This window comes from Thunnus thynnus, chromosome 6 (assembly GCF_963924715.1).
Source record: "Thunnus thynnus chromosome 6, fThuThy2.1, whole genome shotgun sequence".
Classification (NCBI taxonomy): Eukaryota; Metazoa; Chordata; class Actinopteri; order Scombriformes; family Scombridae; genus Thunnus; species Thunnus thynnus.
In genome coordinates, this window is record NC_089522.1 from 575,213 (window position 1) to 599,417 (window position 24,205).

Consider the following 24,205-nt stretch of genomic DNA (forward strand, 5'->3'; position numbering starts at 1 on the left):
TTCAGTGAACATGTCACAACTTATTTGGTTTTTGAAAGCCTGTCTGTGCATGTAATACTGACTAATGTTGTGCAGCTGTCCTGGGCGATTTCATGCGGATAATGCCTGCTGATACTGTATGCTGAAAGGCCAACTATTAGTTCTCAATATAGAGATTAATTTGCATCAACCTATCCTTCATAATTTTGAAATGATGTTTGTCTGTTTAGATTGCTCAGTGTCCAACAGAGCCAATATTAAAGGAAGGAGGCAGTAACTGCAAACGTCAATAAATCATTCACAAAATGTTCTTGTTGTCAGTGTCATATTTGTGTCAAATACAACTATATCTCTGATGTCAAGTCGATGGGAGAACTGTTTATACTTTCATACAGCTTGTAACATACAGAGTATGTTCACACCCAGTTCCAACACAGAGTGGAGTCAGCTGTGGAAAAGCGTAATGCGTCCAGATTAACTTTTCATTATACACAGGTGTAGAAAATGAAATGACAAGGGGGGGGTGGAAGCTGTATAAAGTCGATTAACATACCACAACTTTGTGGGTTTGTTTGTTGGGCGCTTCGATAGAGCTTTTGCAGCGAGTAGACAGGATATTAGTTAGCGAGATATAGAGAGACTGATAGTGTGTGATTGAAAGTGGCTGAGTAACTGAGGTGTATTTCTGAGAGAGGCTGTTTTGTGTCTGTGTGCGTATTTGTCATTTTGTTTGTGTGTGAAAAGGTAAGGGAAAGGAGGTAGGAGTAGGTAGGGTAAGTAAAATGGATCCCAATATTGTTAAAGAGGTACTGGATGTAAAAATCCATAACCAACCAGTATCCAACAGGATTAACCAGTGAAGAATACCCTTTTGGGAGCAGACTTAATAATTAAAGGAGAACACACATTTGGTTTGGAGACTTGATAATCAAGTGATGTCTGAGACAACTCTTTGATCAAACATATGCCAATTGTCCTTTCCACCTCCTGACCCCTGCTGATTTGACCCCTCCTGTCTTGCCCCTGGATTTGCCTTGATCTTGTATGTAAATGCCCCCCCCTCCTATCTTTTGTTTACCATTTGTTGGTCACTACTTTGATCCTCACTGTACAAAGTCTTGCCATTTCTTCTGCTCTGGGTCAGTCTACTGTATCAGACCAGCTCTGTGTCAGTATGCTCACCGCATTTCCGGAATGCTATTAAACCACTTCCACCACAGCAAACTTTGAACAAGAACTTGAGTGAAATTTCTTCAACAAATGTTGCCGTGACCCGGATGGCAAGAGACCTTCAATGGAGACTCCTTTCCCAGACCAAAAACACACCAGTGACCAAATCCAAATTTCAGAGGTAAGGTCCTTTTGAAAACCTAATTACTGTTGCTGTGTATTGTTGGAGGTCTGTGGAATTGGAATCCCGGAGAAGGGTGACGCCATCCTGATTTTAAGTAAGTTTGCTGTGTGGTTGTGTATGGGGGTTAATGAGATGTGTTCTCTGTAAGATGTTTCTGTAGATGTTTAGGAACGCTTGTAGTTTCATAACTGAGGTTACTTGCTTCTTCCTTGCCTTAGAATCTGACTCGCTCTTCTTAAGGTTTTATATCTCCAGTAATATCCAGTTACAGATAAAATGGCCATTATGAACTAGATCCTGACGAGGATAGGACCAAGGGTTGGTCCCCAGTGTTTGGGAAACACTGAGAGATAGTCTGTGGAGATGTTTCTGTAGATGTTTAGGAAATGCTTGTAGTTTCATAACCTAGGAATCTTGACTTTGTTGTGAGGTTACTTGCTTCTTCCTTGCCTTAGAATCTGACTCGCTCTTCTTAAGGTTTTATATCTCCAGTAACATCCAGTGACAGAACTAGATCCTGACGAGGATGAGAAATAGTCCAGAAGGGGACTAGTGAGTAGGCCTACGCAGGTTCCAGTGAAGAAGTAGGGTGATTTGTTCTCCCAGGGATTGACTAGTTCTCCCAATACTCAGAAACAGGTATATTTCATTTGTAAGAATCTGACTCGCTCTCCTTACACAAAAAAAATTTGTATCTTCTGAGTAGAATGTTGATTTGAAAGATTTGGTAAGTGAATTGTAGGCAAAAGTAGGTGTATATGAAAATTGTTTTTTGAAGGGATTTTACAGAAGGAAATTAGCCACAAATGTAAAATCCTACGCAACTAAGAGTCTAGAAAGAAATAACACAACGCAGAGTTAAAACTACCAGGGGACTGGGTCTGCATCAGAGAGTTCCGACGAAAAAAAAACGCCCTGAAACCCCGCTGCTCCAAACCACAACATGTCCTGCTTACCACCATCACAGCAATCAAGTGTGAGGGTCGCCCCACGTGGGTCTACGCATCCCCCACCATGCACCTGAAAACGGCAGGATCCATCCTCATCCTGTGGACTTTCTTCTTCATCACCTGTGGGCCTGTAGAGGGGTGGCTGCAGCTCTGGGAAGAAACTCCTCCCCCGAAGGACAACGCAGGGCTGACAGCCCCAGAAGAAGAGGTACAGCACCCGCAGCCGCCCGAGGAGAAGAGGAGCACCGCAGGGCCCAGAGCCCCAAAAGAAGAGGTACAGCACCCGCAGCCGCCGGAGGAGAAGAGGAACACCGCAGAACCCAGAGCCCCAAGAAGAACATGTACAACACCCACCGAGAGTCATAACAGGCACCACAGACCCAGGAAAAGATACACAACAAACCCCAACACGCTCACAACCATCAAAGGAGCAAATTAAACAATCCTACAAACATCACAAATGAGACCTTTCGATACAACAAGAGGGGAACACACCCAAAATATATGAACCACAGCCCTCAACAAACACATACCTCCAACTGGTGAAAATGGTAGCTGATAACAGCCCCAACCCCCCCAAAAAACTGTTATGTATGTGGATTCATCCCACACAGCACAACAGACGGACTCCCATTGATGGCCTTGCCCATCACTTCCTGTGACACCTGCCACATAATACACTTTATCTCAACCTACGAACACTGTGCCTGTCCAAACTCACCTCCAATCAGACAATTAAACTGCCACCAACTATATACCAACTGTCACTCTTGCAACACTCCTGACCCTCTCACCCTCACAATGGTCCCAAAGACATTAACATGGTGTGTTGAAGGTAAAGGAACCATTCACATAACATCCAAAAGTGACACAATTTACACCCCAACAGAAAACTCAATGATAAGACAAAAAGGAATGAACTTCTAAAACAACAACCACCATCAGACCCTATTGATGATTATGATCACCTGGCTACAATGATCGGACATTATTCTATACCACTACCAAAGGGTGTATATTGGATTTGTGGCATGAAAGCGTATGAATTTTACCCATTGGATGGTCTGGAAGACGCGGCTTGGGTCATGCGATACCAGCCATGAGAGTCCTTACCGTGCCACCTAAAGCACATATTGTTAAAAGAGACTTATACACACACACACAAACACCATGGACAAGATTTTTCAGTGCTCTCATTCCAAGTTACAGAGCCATGGCAGCTTTAGATCAAATAAGGGACCTTTCTCATGCGGTTGAAGATCTTGAAAACACTACCACAAGAGGCATGTCCATCTTCTCACAAGAAATGACTGCGGTGAGAATGATGACTTTACAAAATCGTGCTGCACTGGATTATTTACTGGCCTCTCAAGGAGGAACCTGTGCAGTAATTGGAGCTGAATGTTGTACTTTCATACCTGACCGCAATGCCACCATACAAGAAATAACTAACCATTTGAATAATATTGCCAAAACATTACATAACCCTGTCACCACTGGTCTGTTTGGTTTAAACAGAAATTAGGAGCATTAGGTTATGTGGTCCTTGAATTTGTCTTGTTTGGTTTTGGAATCTTAACTGTTATAAGCCTTTTGTCTTAAATCTATCTGTAACTCATTTATCACTCAAACAACCACTAAAATCATGTACACCACTGCAACTCCACCTATCCTACCAATAGAGTTGGAAAATGCAGACTTTTTGTTTAAAATTGAAGTAGATTTAGATTAAGTAGACTATAGCCATATTAAAAAAAAAAAGTGTGGATTGAAGAAGAATACCCTTTTGGGAGCAGTAATAATTAAAGGAGAACACACATTTGGTTTGGAGACTTGGTAATCAAGTGACGTCTGAGACAACTCTTTGATCAAACATATGCCAATTGTCCTTTCCACCTCCTGACCCCTGCTGATTTGACTCCTCCTGTCTTGCCCCTGGATTTGCCTTGATCTTGTATCTAAATGCCCCCCCCCCCTCCTATCTTTTGTTTACCATTTGTTGGTCACTACTTTGATCCTCACTGTATAAAATCTTGCCATTTCTTCTGCTCTGGGTCAGTCTACTGTATCAGACCAGCTCTGTGTCAGTATGCTCACCGCATTTCCGGAATGCTATTAAACCACTTCCACCACAGCAAACTTTGAACAAGGACTTGAGTGAAATTTCTTCAACACCAGTAAACAAGAATATGTAATTAAGAGAAGAGCTGATAACTTCAGGATAAAGGGTGTGGATGCATGCCATGTGCTCTAACACCACAATGATTAACTGCTATGGTACGATTCCCAATAATCTAATATCATGACATTGAAACACCAGATGGAGACCTGTACTACTTATGCAGGCGCAACAGGAATAAGACTGAGCACCTTGCAAAGACTGTAACAAATGTAGAGGAAGAAAAATCAATCTTTGGGGTGGAAAAGCGGTATTATTGGCCTGGCACGGAGGAGCACATTCGCAAGTGGGTGAGTTGGTATCTTTAAAATATTGAGGTGGAATACAAATTTAGCGGCTGTAAAGAGGACATTACAGATAATTCCAAAAAGTGTGCTGATAATACCTGCTGATACTGCACGCTCAACAGCCTACCACTAGTTCTGTATATAGAGGATTAATTTGCACATTTGTAATCTGTTTGAAATGTTTGTGTTCAGATTGCTCAGTGTCCACAGTGCCAAGCCAAGAGAGCTTAAAGAAAAGAGGGAGTATGAGCCCATACAGGTAGTGATACAGTGATAGTCTACTATAATGATCACATCTCTCATTTTTTTCCTTTTTGTCTTCTATTCCTCACAGGTAACTGAGCCTCTCGAACTTGTGGGAACGGATCTGGTGGGTAAACTCACGCAGACACATGGTGGCAACCAGTACATGTGTGTCATGGTTGATTATTTCACCAAATGGGCAGAGGCCTACCCACTAAAGAGCGAAACAGCAGATGAGGTGGCCAATTGTATTCTTGACTTTTACAAATTTGGTGCACCTAAAAGACTGCTAACAGACCATGGCTCTGAGTTCTGCAACAAGGTACAGTATTGAGTCACTATGAATCCCCAATATGTAACTGTTGCTGTGCTGACTTCCTCCATTCTTGTCCAACTAATTGTTTCTAGGTCAACTATGGCCTTTGTTAGAGGCTGGGTAGAAAAAGAAGCCTGTGCTCCCCAAATCACCCACAGACCAATAGTCTTGTGGAGAAACTAAATGGAACTATACAGATGTATATTTTATCATTCACATGTGAATGAATTCTTGCTCTCATTATAAGAGATATTCTATCGTTATCTGAACGTGCAAATCGGTAATAATAAATTTCTGAAAAGAGGTTGTCATATTGTACCAAGGAACCCAAATTCTCTCCTTCCTCCTCATGCCTGTACCTGAATTCTGTGTTTTGAAGTCCTTGAACAAAGTGGTTGCAGATAATCCCCAACGATGGGACCAGTACCTCCAGTCCACCATGTTGAGCCTTAGAACAAAAAAAGCAGCTGACCACTAAATACAGCCCATATTACCTCATGTTTGGGAGGGAGGTGAGGTATCCCTCTGAGGTTCCAGGAGTATGATGTAAGATTCTCTTATGTATTGTTTTTATTGTTTTAGAAATTTAGATTTGAATGAACAGCTATTCCACCATATTCTCAACATTCTATCTGCGGTTTGTGGCAGGTAACGGAAGACAGAGTCAGAAACGTAGTTAAAAATGAGGAGATCCCTGAGGGGCTGAAGAGACAGCAGGCAACATACAGAGTTCAAACAAAATATTAAGAGCCAGGACAAAGTCCGCAAGCGACGAGAGGAGAAGGGCCAGGAGGACCACTTCAAAATGGGGGATATGGATATGGTGTTGAGAAAGAATATAAGACAGGAGCAGAGGAAAGGGGGGGAAAAAAATGGACCCTGACATACTGGGACCCTTCGTTATTTCTAAACTGGAGGGGAAAAGTGCAGACCTTGTGTCAGACAGGGGCAAATAGACCATCTTCTACATTATGTCCAGCCAAAGGAGAGGATCCCCGCCAATTTACAAAAAAGTGTTGGATCCTTCTCCTCTGGCTGGCCCAACGACCGACATCTGACAGGCCAGCCACATGCCACAATGTCCTGGAACCTCCAAGTACCACAGAAATTTGTGAATAAACTTCCACAATTTACACCCTAAAATCGTGCATTTCACAAATAACTGACATTGATATTTTTACAGCAATCAGGGATATATGGGCGACTCCACACACAGGACCACAGCTAAAGGTTTTAAAACCAGCATCTGACACACAATTTTAAATTGACAATATAGTAATGTCTGAGGTTTTAACTGCTTCACTGTACGTCCTTCTCTGGATGAGTGACCTGAGCCAGACAAAATGTTTGACAATGATCTAAGGTCGGTCTTTCTTTTTCCTTTCAGATTGAGTGCACCACCTGTGCATTATGGTATCACACTGTGTGTGCACCATCCCTCTACAGAGGGGGACTATCTGTGCAGAGCATGCAAATAAAATACATAATGACAAATCATTATTGTTGTCCTTCCTTCAGTCACAGTAATGGGTCACTGTAGCTACTATGAGAAGACATGATGCTTGCATTGCATATTGTCCATAGTGTCAATGAATACATTAAATAAAAATATATATATTTTTAACAGCAGGGCTGGCATGTTGCCTTTGCTGTTAAGTGGGTCTGACTGATGCCAGTATTACTAGAATATATTGTGAATGAAAAAAAAGGAAAAAAAAATTCTAGCAGTGTATGCTCCACAACATAACACATAAAAGTGCAATTTGTATGTATTAAACAACATTTTCATAAAATGCTGTTTGACTCCAGCATGGGTTGTTTTAACGTGACCAGACAGCGAATGGTGTTTTCGTAATGAGAGATCTACTATTTTCACTTTTTTTTTGCAAGAACTGTTGCTCCAAGACTGACTTTGTTATGACTGACTGTTATATTGCGAGTCCAGTGAAGTATTTGATCTGAGTCACTATAGAGAAGAGTAGACAAAGTGAAAAGAACTAGGGGTTGTGCCAACAGTCATGTGTTGGCTTTCCCAAAAACAACACAGAACAATTTACCAAAGAGGGCTGAGAGGGCTGACATGAGGTGGCTGCGGAAGGACAACCTCCTCTTTGTCAAGTGGAAGGACACTAAAGATGTGACCGTGTGCAGCAGTTTCCACAAAGCATTTAGTGGAGACACAACAAGCAGGAGAGTGAAGGAGGCTGGACTGATGCCATCAAGGATAACAATATCCTCATGGATGGGGTGGACCTGTCAGATGCCCTCATCTAATATTACTCTGTTTGTGGGAAGACGATGAGATGGTATAAGACATTTTTCATCATTTTGTTGATATTGCAATTGTGAACTCATACATTCTATTCAAGTTCTTGGCTATTGGACATTCTCAGACTCTGATGACACACAAACGATTCAAGAAGGTCCTGATGAAAGAGCTGGTTGCAGAGTCCAAAGCTGTAGTTGCTGCTGCTGCCCCCCACCCCACCCCACCCCACCCTCTGAACCACGTGTATGCCCATGTACTTTAGGGAAACTGTCACTGCCCAGTGGACGGTCTTTGTTCTCTGCAAGGACCAGGAGAAGAGGTGAAGACGCCAGTGTACTGCAGCAAGTGCAGTGTTGCCCTGTGTTTCACCTCAAACAGGAACTGCTTTCAGGAGTACCATATGAGGATGTAGACATTTGTGAAACCACAGCACTCAACCAGTGCACTAAGTGTACATTGTTTTTTGCACATTGCTCTTTGTTTTCTTTTTACTTTATATTTGATTTTTATATTGAGTGCACATAGTTGACCGCCTGGTCCTGTCCTTACTAAAACCCTTTCTAGAATTTATGTTCTTCGTTGTATTTCTGTTTACTTTGGTACAGTTGTAGTCAAGGAGTTACTGAATGAATTCAGTAGCATCTCTGTGCATGGGATCATTGTTATCATGGTGTTTTCCACTGTCTAATCTAGAATTAATTTTAGGCAAGGATACTGATACTGGAAATACATTCTCTGAGGTCTAACCCATCCATAGAGACCAAGATTATGCAAATATAAATAGTTGTGGAGTTATTCTTGATTTATTCTGTCTAGGCGAGCTACACCTCTCAGCACCCTAGGGCTTACCAGGTTAAGCATTTATAGGAAGTCATAAATAAAAGTAACTAAAACTACTTTTGTAAGGTTTCGTTTAAGAAGTGTGAAGGGTTTTGTTTCATGTAATGCCTAACACTAGAACAGATAGACCCAAATGCAGAACAAAGGCAATATGAACTTCAGACAACAATTTAACAACTTTTTTTTAGTTTAGCTCGAGTGCAGGCAAAGAAAAACTGAACTAAACAGAGCTGAACAACACAGAACAAACAGAGCAGACTGAACAAAGGATCCAACAAGACTGAACTGAAAACCAGGACTTAAATATAAACTGAACTAATGAAGCAACAAGGAACAGGTGGCGAGACACAAGGGCAGGCTGGCAGCTGATTGGCTGTGGAAACAACCAGGGAGCAGGGCAGGGTTAACCAGACTAATGCAAGGCAGGTGTGGAAGGTAAGTTTGACGGGAAAAGCAGAGCGAACCCAGCGGACCCAAAATCCCGGAAACAAAATCCTCTCTTCAATATGTCACACTAACATTTTAAACTTTCAAACAAACAAATGAAACCAGCATAAGGAACAAACCACCTTCTGTCTACAGATTCTCCTTCAATCTATCCATGAATATCACTAGAGAACAGATCAATAAACACAAAGGCATCTATGGCAATGTTGGAGCACAACGCAGGATTAATCAGTCAGTTCATCTTAATATTCAAAGTATCTGTCCTTCTCCCACTCAGTCCAGACTTAACATGACAAAGAAAAAAAGCTGAGGGTCTGTGGTGGACTGGTGGATAGGAACATAGAGCCAGACTGGAACAGAACCGTAACAAGTGCATTCACAATTTTGATTATTATATTTGGATAATTATGTGATATTGAATCCATTTGCTGAGAAAGATGGTGAGCACTGGTGGAGATTCAGGAGTCGCCCCCTGCTCTAGCCTGGGAATATTTTGGACTCAGATCTGATGACTCAGGTGAGCCAGCCAACACAGACAAAGCTGTGTGCGCATCTGCTACAGCAAAGTTGGGGGGAAAAATAAACCTCAAACTGCATCAACCATTAAACTAGGCAGACACTTTTTATTCATCTTGTATTTTCTGTTAACTCACACTACATGTTTAAACTGACCTTTCCACACAGACACATTTATGCTCACACTGTACGGATCAATCTGCTGTCCTGAACATGGAAATCACACTGCATATACATGAACCCCTGTGTTTTGGGCAACTGACTTTTGGTATTGTTACTGGATGGATATTATTTATTAATACTGCAATATAGTTATGGATTTATCAATGAAAGTGTGTTCATGTAAGATTAAAGGAGGAAGAGAGAGCATGTGTGTGTGACACAGAGAATGAAGTCATCAGTATATCTGTGAACGTAGCAGTGCAGTGTGTGTACAGTTTAGACCCAAGCCAAGTTCCCGTGTCCTGCTTGCCAACTGCTGATTATAGTGAAGACACTGGCCGAAGAGGTGGAGTTGCTGCCATTTTCAACTCAAGCCTAATCATCAACCCTAGACCTAAATTTAATTACAACTCATTTGAAAGCCTTGTTCTTAGTCTCTCTCACCCAACCTGGAAAACTTTACAACCAATGCTATTTGTTATAGTGTACTGTCCTCCTGGTCCGTTCTCTGAATTTTTATCTGAATTCTCAGAGTTTTTCTCAAACTTAGTCCTTAGTACAGATAAAGTAATTATAGTAGGTGATTTTAATATTCATGTAGATGTTGATAATGATAGTCTTTGCACTGCGTTGGACCCTGGAAACACATTATCTAATGAAAGAGCTACTCCAGCACCACCGTAAGGAATCTGGGAGTTATCTTTGATCAGGATTATGTCCTTTAACTCCCACATAAATCAAATCTCAAGGACTGCCTTTTTTCACTTATGTAATATTGCAAAAATCAGGCACATCCTGTCTCAAAAAGATGCAGAAAAACTAGTCCACGCATTTGTTACTTCTAGGCTGGATTATTGCAGTTCCTTATTATCAGGCTGCCCTTACAAGTCTCTAAAGACTCTCTAGCTGGTCCAGAATGCAGCTGCACGTGTTCTGACTAAAACTAGAAAAAGGGATCATATTTCTCCCATTTTAGCTTCGCTGCATTGGCTTCCAGTAAAATCCAGAGCAGAATTTAAAATACTTCTCCTCACCTACAAAGCCCTTAATGGTCAGGCACCATCATATCTAAAAGAGCTCATAGTATCGTATTACCCCACTAGAACACTGCGCTCCTAGAATGCAGGCTTACTGGTGGTTCCAGTTATCTTCCAGTTTGGTTCCGGAGGACAGACACCCTCTCTATGTTTAAGAGTAGGCTTAAAACTTCTCTTTTTGATAAAGCTCATACGTAGTGCCAGCCAGGCTTGCCTTGCCTTGCTATAGGCCTAGACTGCCAGGGGACTTCCCATGATACAGTGAGTTCCTTTCTTCTCCTCCTCCTCTTCATCTGTATACATTCATGTACCATTAACGCATGTTACTCGGCTTCTTCCCTGTAGTCTTTTGCTTTCTTGTCTTGCAGGTGACCTTCAGCTGTGGACCAATGGATGTCCAGCATGACGCCCACTGCTGCTGCTATTATTATTAGTCATTTTTCTATTATTATTGTTGTTGCTGTGCTTCTCTATCTCTCTCTCCTCTCCCTCCCTCCTTCTTTCTCTCTCAACCCAACTGGTCAAAGCAGATGGCTGCCCACCTAGAGTCTGGTTCTGTTTGAGGTTTCTTCCTGTTAAAGGGGAGATTTTCCTCACCACTGTTGCCAAGTGCTGCTTGTGGAGGAATGTTGAGTCTCTATAAAATAAATAGTTCGGTCTAGACCTGCCCTTGACTAGACTTCTGTTGTGATTTGGCACTATAGAAATAAAATTAACTTGACTTGAATTGACCACAATGTATGCTTCTCCGAATGCTCCTATGTGCTTGTTTACCATATTAACTAGTATGATGTCAAAGTACAGCTGTCCATTAAGGGTAACAGGATAAGACTACAACTGTACATAGACCCTACTAAAGATAAGTCCCCAGCGTCCAAGTCACAGACCATGACTGCTAGATCTAAAGCAGTGATGCAGATGATGGATGAAGCCTCGCAGATATATGGACAATAATTAATTCCTTTCAAAAGGACTTTGCTTTTTATTCTAATTCTCATAAAACCTACTCAAAGATTGATCATATTTTAATTCCTTTTGCTTATCCTGGCTGAGTTACATATATCTGAACACGCTCCTATCCCATATAATGCTAAATGCTCAGTTTGGGAATTTGACAGATCAATATTCGCAGACTCAGAGTTCTGGGGTCTGTGAATATTGATCTGTCAAATGGGCAGAACAAGAATTAAGATTGTTTGTGACTGAAAATTATAATAATGAAGTTATATTCTCTGTTTTACAGGAAACTGAAAGCATACTTAAGAGTAATCGTTATTTCTTATACAGCTGCAAAGAGGAAGAAATATATTCCAAATTTATAAGAGGTCAAATTAAAATGAGCAGAAAAAGATCATAAACAGCCACCAACCTCAGGAAAATTGCAGGAAAGTTTTGACAGCTAAGATTGCCCTTAATACCATTTTGTCTCGGAGAGCTGAGAAAGCTCTGTTTTTACAAAGACATCAACTATATTCACCAGAGAACTGGCCCAGGAAGTATTTGGCATCAATTGTTAATAAAAGTCCAAAACATACATTCATTTCCAAGATTAATGATGAAGCAGGTGCTTATCATTATACTCCAATGATATTTGTATGGTTTTTAAGGATTTTTACACTAGTCTTTACGGATCAGACTTTCCACAGTCTTCTGATACAGAAAAGAAAATGAGTCCATTTTTGCAGAGTATCTCTCTTCCGTAGTTGACATCAGCAGAAAAGAATCAGTTAGACATAGAAATCACTTCCAAACCAATTATAGATACCATCGATTCGTTATCTAGTGGGAAGACTTTGTTGCTAATATTGTTGCTAAGGTTTTTCCATGTTTTGTTTGTGTTGTCCACTTGCATATTTCAGATCTGATTTTGTCTCAAACATGTATGGATGTAATTGTTTTGTATTGTTATGACTGTCCAAGAAACTGGTGAAGAAGTGGTTTTGCAGCATATAAAAACCTCATCCACTGGACAGCAGCTTCTTCTACATCTGGACCAGGGCTGTAGTGGTAAATACAAGCTTGGGTGAACCTTAGCTTACCTCAGCTATTGTATAGCAGCTGCAAGACCTTATGGATGGATAGATGGACCAATCAGTCTCTATGTTGATTCTCACACCATTTATATGGTCCTTAATATAGAGCAATGTTTGGAATATAAGATAATAACAAAACAGACTAATTGGGAATTAATTAGTGCAAACTTAAAGCCAAATCTAGACAGTCTGACTTACAGATGAATCAGTCAGATGAATGATGACTCAGCATTTTGTGTTTCATAACCACTGAAACAATCAGTCAATCATAGTTCTGTGTTTCCAACAGTTAGTGAGGTCAACAACCTTTTAACAGCTTAAGAAAACATCATATTCATAGAGTTGCTGTGTAGTCATGTTGTTGCATGAAGTCAACATGTGAGATTTTAATATCTTCCCATTGGCTTTTTGAAAAAACACATCAGTCCTGATGATTTCAGCTGGTGAAAACAATCTTATATGAAAACAAACAATTGTTTGAAGTCTCAAAACATTATTGTAACTTAAATGCACCAACAGGACTAGAGCTTACAAAACAATAAATCCTCTGTGCCTATAATGTCCTCAAGTGATGGACTGAGGTCATACATTAAGGGAAATTAAAATGCAGATTTTAATAAAATTTGTTGGGCCCAGTGAACATCACACATTACTAAATCCAACACATTTCAATTATTTGTATTACCAGGGATTTAATGTTTTTGAGTTAATTTGAATAACATATTCAATACATTTTAATCAAAGTTTTAATACTTGAAACATAATCAATTATATTATGTATCACTGTTGCCATAATTTTTTTAAAGTAGCCACTGATCACATACTTTACAGTGCACTTATGCACCGCTCACATCTCACTTTTGATGTGGATTACTAGTGTAGCTAATTGTAATGCCAATGCAGCTTCTCAGGTACCAAATTTACCTTTTTGACCTAATGATGGCTCTAAATGAAAAGTCAAGGTTCTCCAAAGTTATTACAATTGATCCAGTAGTTGCTGAGATATTCATGCAAGTGGTGGACAAGCTGATGTGCCTAAAAATGTATTATGTGTATAAATTTATATTGACTTAAAAGTGGAAAAGTCTAATTTTCTGTCTTTTTCCAGTTTATTCCAAATTATTTTCTCTGCTTCAGCTTTGGTATACAGTACAGTATACAGATTGAATCCATATATTTTACTAAGTGAGACAATTTTCTCATTCTTATTCTTTGTTAACTTGAGCTGGGATTTCATGAGGCTGTACAGGTGTTCAAGCATTCTCTCCTACCTCATCTGTTATCTGGCCTCCAAAGGTAACCCACGTGCCTGTACAGAAAGATAAAACAAAATGGTTACACAGTGTGTGTGTGTGTGTGTGTGTGTGTGTGTGTGTGTGTGTGAATTGCAGCAGAAAGTGCTATCAAAGCAAGTGTAGGGAACTCAGTGCCCCTTTTCTTCTGCTATCCTTGAATGTCTCTGAAAGCCCAAAAGAAGGTCTGGGCTTAATCAACGATAACCTTTAACCTCAGGATATGGATGTATATTCAACCTTGGGTTTGGAACTACCTCAAAAGTAAACTGAAAGTCCCTTTCTCAATGTTAAAATGTCAGTCTGACACTTCACGGGACCAATCTTCCTCTCACTTTACCTCCAAGGGACCCCCAACTGTGTCAGAAAGTGGGATTTATGACACAGACTAAAAGCAATCACATTCCTTCATCAACTTCTCAAATCTCAGAAAACTGGATTAAAAGACTTTCCCTTGGAAAAAAAATAGACTGTGTTACCACAGTAAAATTCTACAATAAAATGTATTGAATTAGAAATTAATTTAAAATTAATTTAAAATTTAAAATTTACTGTTAATCAGGAAAATGCCTGTCAGAAAGATCCAATTTTGGAGTCTCTATGAACAAAATGTATCGATTTGATATTATTGTGAATATTGGTGTCTCAGTATCATGTAACGACGGTGCCCTCCAGAGACCACCCTTAGTATAAGTTTTATGAAATATGAGGCATATGTGCTTAAATTCAAGTTACTGTTTACTGTATTTTGTGTGAAAGGTTATTCTGGAAAGTTGTAATGAGTAAAACCACATATCCATAGGGTCTAGTAGAAATGTAATTTTGAGTATACATAACATGTATGCTTATGTACATGCATTATTTGATTGTCTTGTTTAATCATAAGTCTTTGGTCCCGTTATATTTGATAGTTAAAGATATGTCTAACCCTGTGTGCCTTGATCTTAATAGTGAGAACTAGTCATGTTCTACTGTTCACTACTGTGAACAGGGCAGTTGGCATCCAGGAAAGACTGGAGGGTGGTCAGGGAAGACTGACTGATGGCAGGAAAGACTGCACTGGGGGTGGATGGGCTAGTTACCCTTTCCACATGCCCATGAAGTAAAGCCCCAACTACACTGACTCCCCAAATCAACTATAAGCACAACACAAAGAGGACAGCCCAGCAGACCACTGAGAGGCAGGGTGGAAGATGGACCAATCAGGATGGATAACACAGAACCAAATGGCAACAACTAATGAGAAAAAGATCCTTAGAAAATGCAGCTGCAGATGGTCCAAAGTGATGATTCATCGGGGTCTGCGAATCCACCAAGGGAAAGCAAAGTGCTGAGGGAGGAACCAGTTGCAAGCTTGCACTGCATCAGCAGGTGAGACAAGGACGACTCAGAGCCCGGTTGAGCACCACAGTGCTGCTGAGCCCACTATTGCGGATGGTGAGAAAGAGGAGCCACACCAGTTTTCCCAGCAGGAAGTGCACCATCAACAGCAGGAGCATAGCCCACTGCATGAGTAGCATATTGACCATGCAAGCAGTGAACCCACAAGAGAAGTAACACCGAAGGAGAAGCCAATTCGTCAGGCCAAAGTCAGGTGGCCAAAAGCCAGTGACAAGGAGGCATGGAGATGCATTGAGCAGAGCTTACACCTAATCCTCCAGATCTCGCTGGCAGGCAGCACAACCAACAAATTCAACCTCTTCAGCAACATTGTGTACAAAGAAGGCAAGGAGAGATTTGAGAGATGCCCCAGAAGAATAACACCCCCAAGCAGAAAGGAAGGCAAGAGATGTAAATTATTAAGTTGGTGAAGGAAAGGCAGCTTCTGCAGAAAGCATGGAGGAAAACCGAAGAGTGGGAGGAGGGTCTGAAGGCTCTCAAGGACCAGCTAAAATCCAGGCTTGCAAACCTAAGGAGAGCAGAATGGATTTGGAAACATGGGGGGGTGGGGAGGGGCAGCACAAGGGAGTTTCTTCCTGGACCCCTTTAAGTAAGCCCGAGATCTGCTGGAGGAGAAGAAGTCCGGGAAGCTTGTGACCAACCACTGCGCAGGAGCTGGAGAACCACATCAAAGGACAACTTTGCAACAGCATCAAGAACATCCCCCTCTGCTCACCAAACAGAAAAATTCCCAGAACATCAGCCAGTTTAGAGGCATCACCCTACTTAATGTGGAAGGAAGATTTTCTTCACGATGGTGGCAAGAACCACAACTAGCTACTTCCTGTCTAATAACTATATTGACACCAGCTGTCAGACGGCAGGGGTATAAGGGTTCCATTGCTGAGTCGAACACTGCACCATGATCTGGGAACATGTCCAGACAGCCAAACGTGAGAAATCAAATCTCCAAGTAGTTTGGCTGGATCTGGCAAATGCCTACGGATCTGTCCTGCACCAGCTCATCACCTTCACCCGCAACTTCTTCCACATACCAACCTGCATCCAAAATTAGGTATCTACCTATTTCATCAACTTCTATGTCTACTACACAACTCAGGAAACCACGATTGGTTGGCAGCAGCTCAAAAAAGGCATAGCAATGGATTATTTGATCTCACCTACCCTGTTCATGGCAACCCTCAAAATTATCTTGATCAATGGAAGACAGATGGTCCAAGGAGTGATATGCCCATCAGGACAGCGTCTACTAGCACTAAGAAGCTACATGGATGATGTCACCTCACTCCTGCAGACAACTGCTTGCACGATCAGGCTCTTGAAAAGACTGGAAGACCTCCTCATTTGGGTGATTTTTATCACTCCCCACATTTCACCATCGCTCATCCATCACTTGATTTTGACAAAACAAAAAAAACCTAAGCCACAGTGAGGGGCTGTTACCGAGATATGTAATTAACACGTCGTCATATGGTGGCTCCATGTGGTAAATCAAACATCTGTGGACTTGTGCTTAAGATGTATTTATTTACCACCGTGTACCAATACAGCCTTTGCTTTACACACACTTACACCAATAACTTGCATGAAAACAAACAAAAAAAGGCTTAAAGATTAGCCTCTAAACGGCGGTCAAAAAACTGTGTGCTTCTCCTGGTAAGCAGCACACCTGAGGAGTAATTGCCTCTTCTTCTACATATGCATTTCCATATGCTGTTGTCCAATATGCCACATACTGTGGCAACCAGGGAATGACCTTAACACACACATAGATACAAATGGCTCTAACAGATATAAACAAAATGTATTCATATTGTGAGGCGCGTGTGTATATTTTTAAGCTAGTAGTGCCGTGTCACTGACACACCAGCACAGCTGAGTGAAAGCTGAGATATACTCTCAACTGAAGAGAAAATGGCAAAGTTTTGCTGTGTATGAGTGTTCGGGTTTTTCAGTGTGTGTGTGTAACTCGTCCCACAGTCTCAGAGTTCAATCCACTCGGTAAAGGGTCTGTTTTGTTTTCCCCACAACCCCTAATCAGTTCAGTTCAATCCAGTTTCACAGACACAAAAGAAAGACAACTCAAAGCTCCGGGTTTTCACCGCAGATCCCCCACAAAACAAAACAAACGATAGACACTAGCAAAGCAACACAGTTCATTAAATAAAGCCAGCAGAAACGTCAGATAGGTCGGACCACCGTGTTAGACTATATATCTTCGTTCGTCGAACGTTACAGTTACGACTGAAAATGACAACAGAATAAAACAAGTTTGCCAAGTTCACATATTTCTGCAATTCAAATCATCCACCAGTCGTCTACCCAGAAGTGACTGTTGTTGTTAGCGTGATGTCACAGTCTGTAGTTCTAGTGAACGGCGGAGTGATATTTTTAGTGATGAGGCTTTTTTCATTTGAGCACAGCTAGGTGTGCTGTCATGCTGATTTGAACACGTTCTAAATATCTAGTTGACCAATCAGATCGCTTGGTCGGAACCACCTGTTGTGTAATTTAGGCTTGTGACAGTGGTGATGTAACGTGTTGAGTTGTATAATTTATCTTGTTTTTGTGGCAAAATACATGATGACAGAGCATCCCATCATAGCGCATTTCATTTATTAAGGTTAATCTCCTATGTTTCTGATACATTCTGTCATATATTGAACAAATGCAATAAAAATTAATATATATATATATATATATATATTGCTTATTGATCTGTAGCTGGAGGTTTGGTGTGTGTTGAGTTTGAGCAGAACTGAAATTAGGTTATTATTTATGTGTCGTGATATTTCCTGATTACTTAATTATGTTATCCATCCTGATAGAGAGGAGAGAGATATGAATTGCCAAAACTGTTGTGAACCAGGTGATTTATTGTTAGGTTTATTGTTTGTAAGATACTTACAATCTCAAGTGCTCATAATCTGCCAGAATAGTTGAAGATAATAAAATCCATTGATTCTGCTCTTATAAATCTGTTGCAGCATGCTCAACAATGTTGACATGCAGATGGTCTCATTGTCATAGTATATATGCATGCATGCACTCACCTAATCCAAGACAGGAAACCCTCAGCCCTGATTTGCCCAGATTTCTGTTGATGAAAAAAATCATAGTCCAGTGAACAGCTAATTATAAATCCAATCAAATCAAGTTTATTTATGAAGCACATTTAGAAAAAATGTGCCACCAAAGTGCTGTACAATAAAATGAAAAATAAAATAACATAGTGACAGCAAAGAAGCAGTAGAGAAAACATAACAACACTATCCCATAATCATACACAAAAAATAATTAAAGGAACAGCTGGAAAACACAGAAGAATAAAAAATGAAACATAAAACCTTAAGGACACTCGACGGGCGTGAGAAAACATGTGGGTCTTAAGTTTAGCCTTGAAAGTGTCTACAGATGGAGGACTTATTTGAAATTGGTAAACTGTTCCAAAGCTGTGGGCGGCTGTGAATGCGCGACCGGCCTTAACCCTCAGCCTCGACTGAGGGACAGCCAGGAGCAGCTGGTCTGAGGATCTGAGAGATCTGGGGTTGGAAAGGGGGCAGAGGAGCTCAGAGATGTACTGGGGCACCAGACCACATAAAGCTTTGAAAACAGATAGTAGAACCTTGAACTCAGTCCTATAACTTGACTGGTAGCCAATGCAGGGACACCAGTACAGGTGTGATGCTGTCTCACCTCCTGGTACCAGTTAGTAGTCTAGCAGCAGCATTCTGCACCAGCTGCGAGCGAGACGAGGATGACTGGCTAACACTCAAATCAAGAACAGTGCAGTAATCCAGCCAAGAGGAAATGAAGGTGTTTGTGACAATCTTCAGGTTATTAAATGAGAGGAATGGTGTCAGTTTGGTGATGTTTCTAAGCTGGAAAAAGCAACCTTTCACAACAGTGTTAACATGTTTGTTAAATCTACATGTTCATGCCCAAACTATATATCATATTATTAGTTATTAGCTATTATCATAATATCATCAATAAATTGCAGTGGGAGTGCAATCATGTTTAAATTAAATACATCTACCTGCTGAGTCTATACTGTATAAACTAAACCTTATTCACACCAAACATTTTGACTCATCATAGTTGGAACAACACGTTTCAACTTCAACTTTCAACTTTATTATTGTCCTGAAGGAGATTTGGTTTGCAGGCAGGAATAAGACGCAGGTCACAGGAATCGATGTCAGTGAGCAGCAATAATTAAGAGTCAAGAATATAAAAAGCAATAAAGACAAAAATATAATCAAAGAATTAGCATATTTAAAATAAAGACAGAAACATCCAAAGTGATAACACTAATACTCGTAATACGCTACCAAGAGTTTCCTAGGCAGCGGCACAGAGGTTGATATACGTATCGGAACAACACTACACAGAGGCTCCCAAACACTACTGATTTACAAATGAATGGATATTTGGTGTTATTTTTGGCATTAAAAATATATTTTTTTGGCCTGGCGGGGTTCTCCTTTTTATAATTATAGGAGAAACACAGATTCAGTAAACGTTGAGTACAGTTAGACCCAGCAGTCTCCGTTAGGTTGGGCGAGTTCACAGTTGTGTAAACAACGGGGGTGTTTTGAATACACCCCCGTTTTCACAGGTAATTTGTTAGCCTGTCCCTCCCGCTGCAGGAAATAATGAATTAATCCTGGAAAGATATCGATGTAGCACTTTTCTCCTTATGAAAGTAACACAGCGATTATTTGACCAATGAGAATTTGGAGCAACAAGAGCATATCTACCAACTAATGGACCAACAGACCACAGCCCTAGTGTTTTGTTGAGATGTTTGTGCTTGAGTGAACTCTGCTGCTGGGAATGAATTCAGTTTTTTAAATTAAATTGTAAGTGGCTGGTTGAAGACTTTCTCTACCATATGTGCACCATATCTGGCCTCATCTTACCTGTAAGTCATGCCAGTGGCATAAGACATGCTCTCCCTGAGTGAAACATGGTTCATCCTAAGGAAATCCTCCAGGTTTTTGTGCTGAGCAGCTGCGCGAACCTCCCTCAGACGCTGGAACTCTGCTAACTGGCTGCTGCGCTGCTGTCTTTCTTCCTGCTCCAGTGCTTGCTCTGACAAGAAGCAGCTCAGGCCACTGCGGACACTCTCATTCATAGACGACAGGGACATTATCTTGCCTCCAGATCCACTACATCCACTGCTGACACTACTGCTTCGACATATCCCGATGTTTTCTCGACTCCCAGGTGGCACCCCTCCTCCACCCCCAGGCTTGGGCATCTAGAAGTTGAGGATGAAACAAAATCTGGTGTCAAAACCAAACAGGAGTGTGATAAAGCCATGTCTACAAATAGCCCCACACAGACTATCAGAGGAACAGGTGGTGTCAATCAGCAGGATAATCCTAACACTCATCTCTTCCTACTGCCCTGTGTATCATGGCTTGTAACGTAATCACAGCTGTTTTTCATGGTCTCTGCTGTCTGCATTATGAATTACAAACACTGAATCATTTATGGGTGAGTGAAAGTATTGGATGTGTTGGACTGATGTGCTTTGCAGAGGAAAAGATAAACGTGCACACATGCACATGAAAATGCTTTTTGAAACCGTGCAGTATCCTTACTCACATACTGGGTGCCTTGGTAGACATCTGTGGAATTGTGGCATGCGGGAAGATAATTCACTGTGGAGAGACATAGCAGTGTTGGCTGAAGGAACAACTGAAAGACAAGATGATCTTTTGAGAACTGACAGGCTCACAGCTGATCTTCTCTGCTAAAATTGAGTGTTCACACAGAACACTGAAGTCCTGCTTGTTTTGGCTGATTGCCATCAGCTGTTTCTGATATGCTTCATAATGATTAGCTTATTCACAGTATAGTGAGTAACATCTGGTCATATTCATGCAGGTGTACACAAGGTCAGCACCATGACAAATTAAAAAGTGCAGGCAATATGTGTTTAGAATACAAATTAAACCTACAATATTAGCGCACAGCTACTTAACAGAAACAACACAGGTCATTATCCAACACCATACAGTATTACACACAGGTAACTGCAACTTCATCACAAACGCTGCTCCAATCACAATCACAATCTGAGGGAAGAAAGTCCTGATCACATTCACACAGTACAGCCAGTACAACCATAGTCTGATCTGCTGCCACTGGAGCAGTTGGGGTTAAGGGCCTTGCTCAAGGGCCCCTCAGTGGGGGTCATGAGGGAGGGGCAAGTGCTGCTTCATCAGTTTCCTGCCGGTCCGAGGGATTGAACTGGTGACCCTCCGCTCACAAGATCGCTTCTCTAATCTTTAGGCCACCATTGCCCCCACAGTACAACATCCCTAAAATACAACGTGTTCAAACGTATCTTATTCATACATAGCCCATCACGGCATCAAGACTACTGAAAAAACTATACAAGACTGATCCGTGAAATGTACTCAAAAGCACACACACACTGAAGCTGATATTAATGCACTGAACTTACCTTTAGAAGAGCTGAATTTGGCAAGTCTAAGAACTGAATCTCCTCATAACTCTCTCCTTCCACTAATTTCGGTACTTTCGAGTTAGATCCTTCTCAAGGCCAGATGCACCAACTGGGCCCTTTGGGTGTAAAGTGTGGCTCATCTGTGGTCCGTGAAAACATTCTTCAACTTTGGAAAGGAGTTTTCTCATGTGGCAGTAGAGGCACCGAATGTCAAAGCGAGTTTCAGAGCTTTCATCACACTTGGCATGACCTCCAAACTGTTGTGCTTAAAAAGCAGTTTTGAAAGTGTCCACTTTTCCCTCTGTTGCCTGGTCCATCGCAGCGTGAATGAACTGTTTTGCCACAACAAACTCAGATTCCACAACAGTCAGTGCCATGCTCCAGATCAAGAGTGCCATTCCCACCAAAGTCTTAGCCTTGCTAGCTTCCTCAGCCTGGCTGCTGGTAGCAGTAGCATAATCATCAGTGACAGAAATCTCCTGTAAACCGCATCCCAGAGATTTTTCCTCCCTGCAACCAAACCACTTCCTAATATCCATCAAGACTGACAGGCCAGCAAAAATATTCAGACTTCACCTTCAGCCAGATTCAAAGCTCAGAGAAATAGCAAGTGATATGACCGAGCATCATCGTCATGTCATCAAAATAGCAGTGCATTGCCACAACATTTTTTATTTATTTCAATTACACAGTAATTTGTCTGGATATTTGTTTAGCTTTGTCCTTATGATCTACAAACTCTTGCTTGAAACTTAAAATTGTTTGTTTATGCAGGATATATTCATGTATTTTGTCATGTCAGTGTTGGTAAAGACCTAATGGTAACGACTGATAAGACGACCGCCAGTCCATTTCAAGTGGTGGTCTAGTCCTGCACTCTGCTCACTGCACACTGGTTGTTGTCTTGGGGCTTATTAGCTCAGGGTGTTCAGTGGTTATCTCACCCGGCTCAGAACCATCTTTTGCAGGTTCAAACCCCACCATGCCAGTCAGGATTTTTATGGTCATTTGAAATTTACCTTGTTTTTGTGGCAAAATACATGATGACAGAGCATCTGAAAGGTGTAAAAAGTTCAAATTGCACTTTCACTATAAATGTAGAGCTGTGGTATTGAATGAAACAGCTGCATATTGATAAATATCCCTAGGATCATTATCAAACAGGATTTACATCTAGAGGTTTATCTATATTAAGAAATCTGCCTGATGTACAAATTCTTTCTCCTCTCAAATGAGACATTAAACGCATGTGTTTATGGAGGACACATTAACGATATTGTACAGTCATACTTCTGTTTGGCTCACATTGCTCATGCACTATTGTACTGCTTGAAGTTAAAATTGACCCCATCTAAAACAGTTAAGATCATCCTTTATCATTCTCTCATAATGCTTTAATGCTGGATATTAGTGGACTTGGAGAGCAATTGTATCTTTTACTGTATTTTTTAAAATTAATTCAGCTAAATGTGTATTTTTTCACTTTTTTTTCCCAGAGAGGACATTTCATTCATTGGTTCATGGTGACACCAAACCCTTTGTGCAGGCAAAGGTGCTCCCCCAGAGGGCAGGACTGGACCATAAATAGGAAGTCACTGCCATTCAACATACAGTATTTACTAAGAATTATCTCAGTGTGAGGAGGTTGCGTCTTCATGTGGTTCGCACAGTCTGTTGAGCTCAAGAAGTTGTGGTCAGTGTTTGTTTTACAGGATGATACTTTACAAGTCTACGTTACAAGGCTGTGCAACAGGATCACCTTATTTGCATTTCATTTATCAGTTTTCAAGTATTAAATCTTGTTACTGGGTGAATTTTTTGCATCTATATTCACTTATTCATATCTATATTGTTATTAAAATGCATACAATTCATGTATTGAAAAAAAACTTACATTGAAATTGTTTCACTTTTTTTTTTTCCACATTTCAATTTTTATACATGCAGCAATACTTTATTTACCATGCTTGCATATAGGAATTGCTTGAAAAGTTAAATTTCCACTGAGCGTAATTCTATGGTTATCATGTTTTTTCATTTATGTCTTTTTTGACAGTAAAATAAGTCAAATCTATGTTTGGGTATATTGCTTTTGAAATTGCACTCTGAACCAAGTGTTTCCCTTCAAGCACCTTTTGAGGTTTCTTTGTCTTTGTGGATATCTGATGCCTCTCAAACAAATGACTGGTGGATCAATTGCATGTTGGAACAGGTTTGCAGAACAGATGCTGGTTGATTTTTTAAATATGCATTATTTATATTTCATGTCATCCACATGTTTAATATTTAGAGTTAGGGTTTGTTTGTTTAGCTACATATAAACATTATTTTTCTCCTAATATAGAGGTATTTTGCTTGGAATAATATAACATTGTTTAATGTTTAAAATAACTTTCCCTTGTGTGGTTTCATGTCA

General features: G+C 40.7%; 1 protein-coding gene across 3 annotated transcripts in view; it reads right to left on the minus strand.

Moving 5' to 3' along the window:
- The window catches only part of LOC137183944 (voltage-gated potassium channel subunit beta-2-like), a 58,691-nt gene that overhangs the window by 28,720 nt on the left and 5,766 nt on the right, over window positions 1–24,205 (minus strand). Inside the window, exons 1-4 of one of the 3 annotated variants that reach the window (XM_067591179.1) lie at window positions 20,926–21,071; window positions 20,231–20,571; window positions 18,359–18,402; window positions 13,884–13,921 (exon numbers count right to left, since the gene is read on the minus strand). In XM_067591179.1, coding sequence (XP_067447280.1) covers window positions 13,884–13,921; window positions 18,359–18,402; window positions 20,231–20,571; window positions 20,926–20,991 — 489 coding nt within the window. In that variant the 5' untranslated portion in view covers window positions 20,992–21,071. Of the gene's footprint in view, window positions 1–13,883; window positions 13,922–18,358; window positions 18,403–20,230; window positions 20,572–20,921; window positions 21,072–24,205 lie in introns of those variants that run through there. The other 2 variants (XM_067591181.1, XM_067591180.1) reach the window with 2 other exon arrangements.